The 10,560-nt window shown below is 36.7% G+C and overlaps 3 protein-coding genes across 3 annotated transcripts; 1 reads left to right on the top strand and 2 right to left on the bottom strand.

Annotated features, from left to right (window-relative positions):
* Positions 1 to 2,514: 2,514 nt before the first annotated feature.
* On the bottom strand, positions 2,515 to 4,212 carry LOC145050860 (uncharacterized). Its single transcript, XM_078999051.1, has 4 exons — positions 4,153 to 4,212; positions 3,630 to 4,096; positions 3,075 to 3,550; positions 2,515 to 3,008 (listed from the first exon to the last, which is right to left on the bottom strand). The coding sequence occupies exons 1-4, from the start codon at positions 4,210 to 4,212 to the stop codon at positions 2,755 to 2,757; spliced, it is 1,257 nt and encodes a 418-aa protein (XP_078855177.1). The 3' UTR covers positions 2,515 to 2,754.
* Positions 3,964 to 5,888, bottom strand: LOC145055007 (uncharacterized). Its single transcript, XM_079003284.1, has 2 exons — positions 4,153 to 5,888; positions 3,964 to 4,096 (listed from the first exon to the last, which is right to left on the bottom strand). Exon 1 carries the CDS (start codon positions 5,563 to 5,565, stop codon positions 4,321 to 4,323), a length of 1,245 nt encoding a protein of 414 aa, XP_078859410.1. The 5' UTR covers positions 5,566 to 5,888; the 3' UTR covers positions 3,964 to 4,096; positions 4,153 to 4,320.
* Positions 5,889 to 6,146: 258 nt separating this feature from the next.
* LOC145055006 (TCP-1/cpn60 chaperonin family protein) lies at positions 6,147 to 8,110 on the top strand. Its single transcript, XM_079003283.1, has one exon. The coding sequence runs from the start codon at positions 6,328 to 6,330 to the stop codon at positions 7,927 to 7,929; it is 1,602 nt and encodes a 533-aa protein (XP_078859409.1). The 5' UTR covers positions 6,147 to 6,327; the 3' UTR covers positions 7,930 to 8,110.
* The last annotated feature ends 2,450 nt before the right edge of the window (positions 8,111 to 10,560 follow it).

Raw genomic sequence — 10,560 nt, 5'->3', positions numbered from 1 at the left:
GCTTGCTAAGGGTGGATCTCTTTTAATCCTTTTAGTCGTTTCGAAAAAAAAAACTACCAGAAGCGAGTGAAGCAACGGCTAAATGTCCACAAATTCAACTTATATTCATGTATAGTACATATTAGTTAAAAATTTTGGTATATATCAAAATACCAATATATACCAACCAAATTTGTTGATAGTCAAATTAACTGGTACCAAGCATATTTGGTACGATACTGATATCTAAAATATTATACCAACTATAGTTGGTAGGGTGCACGGTTTGGAGAAAAAAATATCGGTATCATACCAATTCCACCCCTAGTTTTTGTTATATGATCAATTTCGGATTCATTTTGGATACAAATTTCATAACATCTTATTCATTATTCATTTCTAGAAAAATAGTGAGTTTCATCCGATTAAAGATTTCGAATGTACATTCGAAATGCTTAAATCTAGGGGTGAGCAAAAACCGCACCGCAACTAAAATTAACCGTAAAATCCGCATAAACCGCAACCGATAAACCGCAACCGCAATAAAAACCGATGGTGAGGTTTTCTATTTTTTAAAAACCGCAAATTTGTGGTGCGGTGCAGTTATTAGTTTTCAAAAACCACAAAAAAAACCGCATCGCACCGCATATATTATATACATTTTTTATTAATTAATAATATAGTAAATATTAAAAATAAGACAAGTTTTATGGATGAAAGATGGATAAAATACTAGAAGACAAAAATGTTGGTTTTTTGTTATGTTTAACTTTGAAAAATAGTGAGATTAGAAAATTTTAAAATATTTATTGTTAATTACTATTAATTTGATGTTTTTAAGATATTAATTGTTTGTGATTTAAGTTAACTGTGTTATACCTTATGGTTTTTTTTATATTACAAGTAATATGTTTGAACTCTTAAAACCGTTTGAGCTCTAAACTGTAGTTAAAAACCTCACAAAATAACCGCACCAAATGCATGTGGTTAATAATCGCAACACTTTGCCAACAAAACCGCACCGCAAAATAACCGTCTAACCGCACCGCAAAAATAACCGCACCAAGCGATTTTGAAAATGGATTAACCGCATTTGCGGTTAGTGGTGAGGTTTTGGCTAATAACCGTACCGAACCACACTGCGTTCACCCCTACTTAAATCTGAAAGTGTTTCACAACTCTCACTAATCCAAATTTATCTATATCCCGTTTTTTCTAACATAATTTGTCATGTTCAACATCAAATTCATCTTATATAAACATACATTATAACCATGAAACTTGTATTACATCATAATTAATCATTTTTACATTAGTATAAATCTAGCTACATTAAAATAAGATGATTAGGCGACATTGGAATCATTAATAGTTTTTGTATTTGTTTATTGGGATAATGACTTGAGAGGGTAACATACTTTTGATTTTGATCAAATTTGGTCACTGAACTTTTTTTTGTGCTCTATTAACCCTTTAACTTGTTGATTTGTGCAAATTTTCCCCTTCCGACTGGTTTTTGCCGGTTTCAATGAATTTATTGATCCTACGTGTCAGTTTTGATCCTACGTGGCATCTAGGGTTCTTGTTATTAAAGGAGGGGCGTTTGTTGTTCATTTATTGTGCTCTAATACCCCGTTGCCCTAATACCCGATGGCTTCCTCCTACAGCATCTCATCCTCCCTCAATCGATCAAGCAAGAAATCCACAGTGAATGATCCAAAAACTTGTGATTGTGGGTTCCCTGCACGTATTCTAACATCAACAACACCAAAGAATCCAGGGAGGCATTTCATGGTGTGCAATGAGGTAAGCAATTTCACTTAAATTTTCCCTCTTTTCTGATTCATTTATTCCAGATTTGAAATCTCACTTTGAAATTTTATTGTGGAAGGGTAAATGCAAATATTGGAAATGGTTGGATGTAGAACTTGTACAGATGCCTCTGATGGAAGTGGTGGAGGGAATGAAAGCTGAATTAGTAGCATTAAAGACCGAAGTAGAGAAGGTGAAGGAAGACATGGAACAGATGAAGAAGGAAAAGTACTCTGATGCCATTGCAATGAAGGAGAAACTATATAAGTTTACCATTGGATTTCTTTTTCTGATCATCGTGTATATGATGAAATGAAGTCACATGATGTATTGAAAGATGTTGTTTGAATAGAATAGAGTTGTTATCTTAACTTCTTGTTGGAATGGAATGAAGTAACATTGATTGTAATGGAAAATTTAATTATAAAGAAGCATACATATTAACTTTGATTGGAATGGAATCACAAAGAATGGAATGAAGTAACTTTGACTGGAATGGAATCACCAAGAAATATTTTTGACTGGAATGGAATCATAAGGATAAAGAAGCATACATATTAACTGCATACATATTAACTTTGATTGGAATGGAATCACAATGAATACATATTTGATTTTGACTGAAATAGAATCACAAAGTAGCATGCATATAAAGAATTAGTTTTGACTGGAATGGAATCACAAACTAGCATACATATAACAAATACATATAATAAAAAAAAGTAAGTGAATGTGGTGGTTGGATTCATTGTAATACGCCATTAATATTCTACAGTTATATAAGTTTTTGTCTGCATACACAAAAGTAGTTTCTAGGTAACACAAAAGATTCCTGCATAGACAAAAGAAGGGCCACCATGTGCCCATACACCTACTTGATAGTACCATAGAAAAGCATAATAAAAAGACTACTACTTTGTCTTTACATCACAACTGCCTTACACCCACTACACACCCACTAAATTAATCAATAACTGAAGGGTTATCTGCATTACTCCCAACCCCAGGTATCTGCCTCCTTAATGCTTGTTTGATAATCCGTTCAGAATATTTCCTCCTTCCACTTCTACTAACTGGGACCCTTCTTCTTGGCATGGGGGCTGCAGGTGGTGGTGGAGGAGGTTGTTGGGCTGCAGGTGGTGGTGGAGGAGGTGGTGGTCCTTCATTGCCCCTGGATAAACTTGGGTCTGCTCCACTGCCCCTGGATGAACTTGGTACTGCAAACAAAAATTAAAATGTCAATTCTTTTGTTCAAATGATGTAATGTTTTTAAAAATGTTCACCTGATGTATTGCTTTGTTGGTTAGATGGACACTTTTTCTTGTTGTGACCTGGTTCCTTACAAATACCACACTTTATTATGCTACCCCTTCTTGAGACAGTTTGTCTACTTGATCCACTCAACTCTCGTTCAATTGCATCCCTCTTCCTTTTCACAGATGGCCTACCAGGTAATCTTCTTCTTTTGGGAGGCAAAGGCTTATGGTATGGAACATCTGGCCACATTTCACTACTATTGAGAGGATTAATGCTATATTTGTAGCATTTTAGGTAAGCCTCAGTAGTGTATGATTGGGACACATATGCCTCAGCATCATGATTCAAGTAAGATATTGCTGCCACTCCATGTAAGCATGGTATCCCTGTAAGTTGCCATATTCTACAGGCACACTTCTTTGCAATTAGATCCACTCCATATGCAACATCAGTGAATCTAACCTCATACTTTTGATAACCACAAGGAGTAACTCCCCACAATCTGTTTAAGCATATTAACATCAGTGAATCAATAACACATCCTCATAATTAACATAAGCATATTAAAGTAAAATAATTACCTCTGTTTAACCTTCAACTCTTCTATACGCTTCCTAATAGCTGGACATATAAGCAAATCCCATTCCATTCCTTCAACTCTTTGAGTGTATATCCTTTCCATCACAAATAACCTAATCTCCTCCAGCATAGTGATTATAGGTCTCCTTCTAGCATGCCTAATAGCAGAATTGAAACTCTCACTGACCCCATTCTCCACTGCATCACAGTCTCTTCCTTCTTGAAAGAATGCCTTAGACCATGTAGTAGGATCTCTGTCTATAAGGTAATTATAAGCATGAGTATCAATAGATTTGATCTTCTCTATTATACCTCTGAACTTCTCCACAGTACTACCCCTTACAGCCCTCCAAAATAACTTTATGTATTGTTGACCAGTAAACCTTTTATTAAAATTGGCCAGAATGTGTCTAGCACATTGTCTATGTTCAGCTTCTGGACATCTTTCCTTAACTGCTTGTAATAACCCCTACAAATCACAACATCATTATGAGTGAAAAAGCATAAAAATGACCTAGTACTAACCTTGTGTCCATCAGAAAGAAGGGTAATGCCTGCACCAAGACCACCATTAATGTCTTCCATAAGCAAATCTATGAACCACTTCCATGTTTCTTTATTCTCAACACATACCACAGCCCATGCTAAAGGGTAGATGTGGTTGTTTGCATCTCTCCCAACAGCTGAAATAACTTATCCTCTAACTATACCCCTTAAAAAGCAACCATCAAGCCCAATTACAGGCCTGCACCCTTCTAACCAACCATCCCTTACAGCTTTGAAACACACATAAAACTTAGAAAACAAAGTTGTGGAATCTGGCATGATGTCTACATCCAATCTCACAGTAGACCCAGGATTTGACCTGATAATTTCCTCACCATATGACCACAATCTCCCATAATGTTCAATTAAACTTCCTTCAATCTCTTGTAATGCAAATTTCTTTGCATTTCTGCATTGCCCCACACTCACATCTATGTTGAATGTTGTTGACACTTTAGCTTTCATCTTCCTTGCACTCATTTTTGGGTTCTCTATAATTTGACTCATAAAATGTTTCCATATCCATCTATAAGTTACAATTGACCCAAACTTAAACACCCTACAACAATTATGTTCATTCACTAGAGATTTGATCTGAAAAGTCTTTTCTTTACCCATCCAGGAGGCCCATAGTCTGAAAGGGCAAGATGGTGACTTATTCTTTTTGCAACATTTCACTAACAATCTATCAGAGTCATTTTTTTCAAACCATAGATCATACCCATTAGCAACTGCATAATTGCTTAACATATGTTTAAGCTCAGTAGGGTTACAAAATCGCATACCTATCATTGGTTTCATCTGATCCCATGGCTGTCTCTCATCATACACAGGGTACTGGGGTGGCACGTATTCATCATCTTGATCTTCACTCTCTATAGGTTCACAAAGGATGTTTAAAAATCTATCACGTGCAGTTTTGTTTGCTGGAAATGGATAAGTAGCATCATCTTCTTCATGATCAACAAAATATGAATCTTGAATAACTGAATCCTCATCTTCATCTAAGTCTTCGTTTTCACTTTCACTTTCCTCAGCCTCAATCCAGTCGAAGATAGGTTCATTATGGTGATCCACATATACATTCATTCTCTTGTCATTAGCATACGCCAAATCCAAAAATTCCTTGTAATCACCGTCGTTCACCAATGTATGAATTCCAAGACCTAAAGACTCTTGTGGAAGGCAGAAATAGATGTCTTTGCTTCTCGATTTGGTGAGCTTGTGAAGGAATTCCATGAATTGCTCATACCCAAACCCACTGAAGTCAACATCTCGCACTGATGCTCTGTCGGGATCAAAGTAAACTAAGGGATTGGGTGCAAACTGACCATTGTAGTGGAAATTCACTACAATGAAGTTCTGATCAGTAGGATTTGGAGATGATGCCATAGAACGGTTGAAGGAGATGAATGATCGATGGAGAATTTGGTGACCTAGTCGAGTTTAAGGACCAAATGAGACTTCGGAGTGTGGTTTAATGAGGGGTGTGGTTTAATGAGATGGAGACGAAAAATCGGGGCCTACATGCCACCTCTTTCGCCACGTAAGATAAAAAATACACGTAGGATCAATAAATTCATTGAAACCGGCTAAACCCGGTCGGAAGGGGAAAATTTGCACAAATCAACAAGTTAAAGGGTTAATAGAGCACGAAAAAAAGTTCAGTGACCAAATGTGATCAAAATCAAAAGTATGTTACCCTCTCAAGTCATTATCCCTTGTTTATTTAAGTAGTTATTCATTTGTTAACTTTCTGCCTCTTTTAAATTGATACTCGACTTCAGGAGTTACATCAACAAATTACTTATTAAATAATTTATATTTATAATTAAATAAAAATATTTATTCAACTAAAAAATAACAAACTAAATAACTTTTACATAATTTACCAATAAAAGTTTGGAATCCAAAATGTAAAAAAATGATAATCACTTGCTTAATTGTAAAATGAATCATTTTTAGATTTCGGTCTTTTAGGTGGAACATTTCTGTTTGCTAATTTACGCTCCTCTCACTGCTAGGGTTTCTCTTCAGTCTTCCCCCATTTCCAGCCAAACTAGGGTTTCTGTCACACGAAAGCCTCAAATCTACGATCTGGAATTTTAAAACTTTCAACACTTAAATTGAACATATTCTCATCTTACGAAAGCAATGGCAACCATGGCAGCTCAAGCACCACGCGCATCCAAGACAGAGAGCTATGTCGACAACAAACGGAAGGACGATATCCGTATGGCGAACATCAAATCGGCACGCTCCGTCGCAGACGCCGTCCGTACCAGTCTCGGCCCGAAGGGAATGGACAAGATGATTTCAACAGCCTCCGGAGAAGTCATCATCACTAACGACGGCGCCACCATTCTCAACAAAATGGAAGTGCTCCAGCCCGCCGCCAAGATGCTCGTCGAACTATCAAAGTCACAAGACGTTGTCGCTGGTGATGGAACCACCACCGTCGTTGTCATCGCTGGTGCACTCTTGAAACAATGTCAACAACTTCTTCATTCCGGTATTCACCCCACTGTTATATCTGATTCTCTCCACAAAGCCTCCATGAAAGCGGTTGATGTTCTTACCGCCATGGCAGTTCCTGTTGAGCTATCCGATCGCGAATCTCTCGTTAAATCCGCATCTACTTCCCTTAACAGCAAGGTAGTTTCACAGTACTCTACACTTCTAGCCCCTTTAGCCGTAGATTCCGTTTTATCTGTTGTGGATCCTGCAAAACCCGATTTAGTTGATCTTAGGGATGTGAAAATCGTGAAGAAACTCGGTGGTACTGTTGATGACACAGAGCTTGTCAAGGGTCTAGTATTCGACAAGAAGGTTAGCCACGCTGCTGGTGGTCCTACTCGTGTTGAGAATGCCAAAATCGCTGTCATTCAGTTCCAGATCTCTCCTCCCAAAACCGACATTGAACAATCCATTGTAGTATCAGATTACACCCAAATGGATAGGATCCTGAAGGAAGAGAGGAATTACATTCTCAGCATGATCAAAAAGATCAAATCCGCTGGTTGTAACGTGTTGTTGATCCAGAAAAGCATTTTAAGAGATGCAGTTACAGATTTGTCTCTCCATTATCTTGCAAAGGCCAAAATTTTGGTGATTAAGGATGTTGAACGTGATGATATTGAGTTCATCACCAAGACACTAAACTGCTTACCAATTGCAAACATTGAACACTTCCGTGCTGAAAAACTTGGGTATGCTGATATGGTAGAAGAAGCTTCTCTTGGAGATGGAAAGATTGTTAAGATTACTGGAATCAAAGACATGGGTAGAACAACAACTGTTCTTGTTCGTGGATCCAATCAGCTTGTTCTTGATGAAGCAGAAAGAAGCTTGCATGATGCTTTATGCGTGGTGAGGTGTCTAGTGAACAAAAAGTTTCTAATTGCAGGTGGTGGGGCCCCTGAAATTGAGCTGTCTAGGCAGTTGGGTGCATGGTCAAAGGTGTTGCAGGGTATGGAGAGTTATTGTGTGAGATCTTTTGCTGAGGCTCTTGAAGTTGTTCCCTACACTTTGGCTGAAAATGCAGGGTTGAATCCAATCACCATTGTTACAGAGCTTCGTAACAGACATGCACAGGGTGAAATCAATGCTGGAATCAACGTGAGGAAGGGGCAAATTACAAATATTTTGGAGGAGAATGTGGTGCAGCCATTGCTTGTGAGCACAAGTGCTATCACTTTAGCTACTGAATGTGTTCGGATGATTTTGAAGATTGATGATATTGTTACAGTGAGGTAGATTTGATGCAAAAACTCATCACAAGTTTTTGGGAGATCTTTATCATGGTATGTTTTTGATTTTTTTTTTTTGGAGATTTATGTTTTATGTTTATGTAAACCTTCTTTTTTGTAGTTTTGACTTGATATTTTTGGTTTTCATTATATGACTGTTTCTTGGTATGATTATCTAGAATTTCTCATCATCTGTGTTGGAAACTTTCTGGATTAAAAGTTTTGCTGCATTCCACATATTATTTGGTTTGGTGATGGATGATATGTTAAAATGATTAAACGATGATATTTATAATTTATGTGGATTTGTATTTGTCTAAAAAGGTTTTTCTTTGGGTATTAGACTATTAGTTATAGACAATGGCGATAATTTGATAAAAACCTCAATACAGTACATCTCCAGTACAGTCTACAGCAAAGTTTTTTCATCAAGCTTATCTATTACCCCACAATTTTAGTTTATATCATTTACATTTTTTATATTAATATATTTGAAATGGAAAACCCCAAAAAACCCAACCTAGTATCTCCTCAAAGTAACTATTTTGTTATATTTTTGTCCAATAAAGCTTTGTGGTTGTTTTATAGCAATTTGCTTTCATTAAAACTAGAATGTAGCAATGTACAATGACCTTGTAGGGGAGGCTCTCAATTTTTTTTTAACATAACATAAAATGCTCATGAAACATTAATTTAGGCAAAATCACAACATAAAATGGGGAAAATGTAGGGAAAACCATACAAAAACCATATCTATTATCTTCCGATTCCAATGCTCAAAAATGGTCCCTATGGTTTTCGAAAATATCAAGTTTAGTCCCTAAGTTCAAAAAACTTCACTGATGGTCCTTGTGGTTTCACAACTTTTAACAAATGGTCTTTTTCGCTTACACCGTTAACATTTGACCGTAAAATGAAGGACATTTCAGTCATTTCACCACCACAGGGACCGCCTTAATCTCTCTCTCTTAAATTAAAATGTATCATGAGCACTAAATCAAACCCAAAGGTTTTAGTTCACATCCTCATCAACCAGGAACGTTACAACAAAACATAGATCTTGAACATGTACATGTAAAAGAGAAAGAAATAAAAAACAACAACCACAAATATCCCAAGAAATCAAGAACAAAACAGAAAAATCATAAGAAATCAAAACATAATTCATAAAACTCCCTTATCGGTCAAACATACACAAAACCAAAACCATAAACTAAGAAAACCCACCTGTAACTTCATCTTCTCCCCTTAGATCCCATCTTCAACAATGACTCCATCTTCCACCAACAATCAACTGGTGGTTTCTTAATCAAAGAGTAGGAGATTAAGGCGGGTGTTTTGTGGATTCTACAAGATCCGCAGTCTCCCCAGCTCTATATATGGGCATCTAAATCATTGGGTTTTTCAATCTAGGTCTTTTATAGCTAGAAGGTTGTTTGGAAAACACCGAAATCGACGCTTCTCATCCCACCCATCATCGTTCTGATCGAACTCCGACAATTTCACATTTAAAACCCACTAGGCTTAATCGTAGAGTCTTATTTCTTTGAATTTGGATCTAATTTGAACTAATTTGAATTGGGTTAGGGAGGGTTTTCGGAAGAGGTGCATTGAACAATGTGTTCAAGGGCAGAATTAGTATTTTGAGGACTATTGTAGTAATCAAGAAATTAGACAAAGAAGATAAAGAAGCTCCAAAGTCCGATCAAATTCCCCAGAAGGAAGCTCGATGTTCTGTTGCTCGTCGATTAAGTGGATAATCGAACATGGATCTTGATAACTATTTCCTCATATGTATTGGGTTTTCTTTTTATGGAGAGAGAGAGAGAGAGAGAGAGAGAGAGAGAGAGAGAGAGAGAGAGAGAGAGAGAGAGAGAGAGAGAGAGAGAGAGAGAACCCTTTAATATTAAATAATTATATTTTTTTTCTTTTTTTTAAAAAAAATATGGCAAACTTCATAAATGGTCCTTGTGGTTGTGAAATGACTGAAATGCCCTTCACTTAACGGTCAAATGTTAACGGTGTTAGCTAAAAAGACCATTTGTTAAAAGTTTTGAAACCACAGGGACCACCTGTAAGGTTTTTTGAACTTAGGGACTAAACTTGACATTTTTGAAAACCATAGGGACCATTTTTGAAGTTTTGTCTAACCATTATGTTATTTTTGTGTACAATAAAACTATTGACAAAACTGTACAAATGGTCCCTATGGCTCAAAATTGCCACTTTGGTCCAAAAATGTTTTGACTAGCATCAGAGGTCCAAACTTTTCATTTTGTTGCGAGTTTGGTCCAATTTGCTTTGAACTTTTTTCAAATGACAAATTTGCCCTTATTAATTTCTTTTTCTATTTCTTTTATAATTTTATTGTATTTGTGATTTAAAATTATATCTAAAAAATATACAATCCCATGCTACCCTACCTATATATCTCTAGAAACACTAATATAATCTCTCTCTCTCTCTCTCTCTCTCTCTCTCTCTCTCTCTCTCTCTTCATTACCGCCGGACCAGCACCTCCTGCTGACAACCGCCGTCGAACCACCACCACTTGACAAACTATCGTCTGCTGGACCATTGCTGCTTGTCTTCCTATCTTAGTCACCTCCGTCGACGTAGATTAGAATACCTGACGACA

This window comes from Lactuca serriola, chromosome 5, assembly GCF_051521515.1.
Source record: "Lactuca serriola cultivar US96UC23 chromosome 5, Lser_US96UC23_V15, whole genome shotgun sequence".
NCBI lineage: Eukaryota > Viridiplantae > Streptophyta > Magnoliopsida > Asterales > Asteraceae > Lactuca > Lactuca serriola.
This window is presented reverse-complemented; position numbering and strand designations above follow the sequence as displayed.

Excerpts from the sequence above, each read along its gene's own strand:
- LOC145050860 (XM_078999051.1), bottom strand. The coding sequence starts at position 4,212 with ATGGAAGACATTAATGGTGGTCTTGGTGCAGGCATTACCCTTCTTTCT. Across the intron at positions 4,097-4,152 it reads TTCTTTCTGATGGACACAAG|GGGTTATTACAAGCAGTTAA; the intron begins GTTAGTACTAGG and ends TGTGATTTGTAG. Across the intron at positions 3,551-3,629 it reads GAGTTGAAGGTTAAACAGAG|ATTGTGGGGAGTTACTCCTT; the intron begins GTAATTATTTTA and ends ATGCTTAAACAG.
- LOC145055007 (XM_079003284.1), bottom strand. The coding sequence starts at position 5,565 with ATGGCATCATCTCCAAATCCTACTGATCAGAACTTCATTGTAGTGAAT.
- LOC145055006 (XM_079003283.1), top strand. The coding sequence starts at position 6,328 with ATGGCAACCATGGCAGCTCAAGCACCACGCGCATCCAAGACAGAGAGC.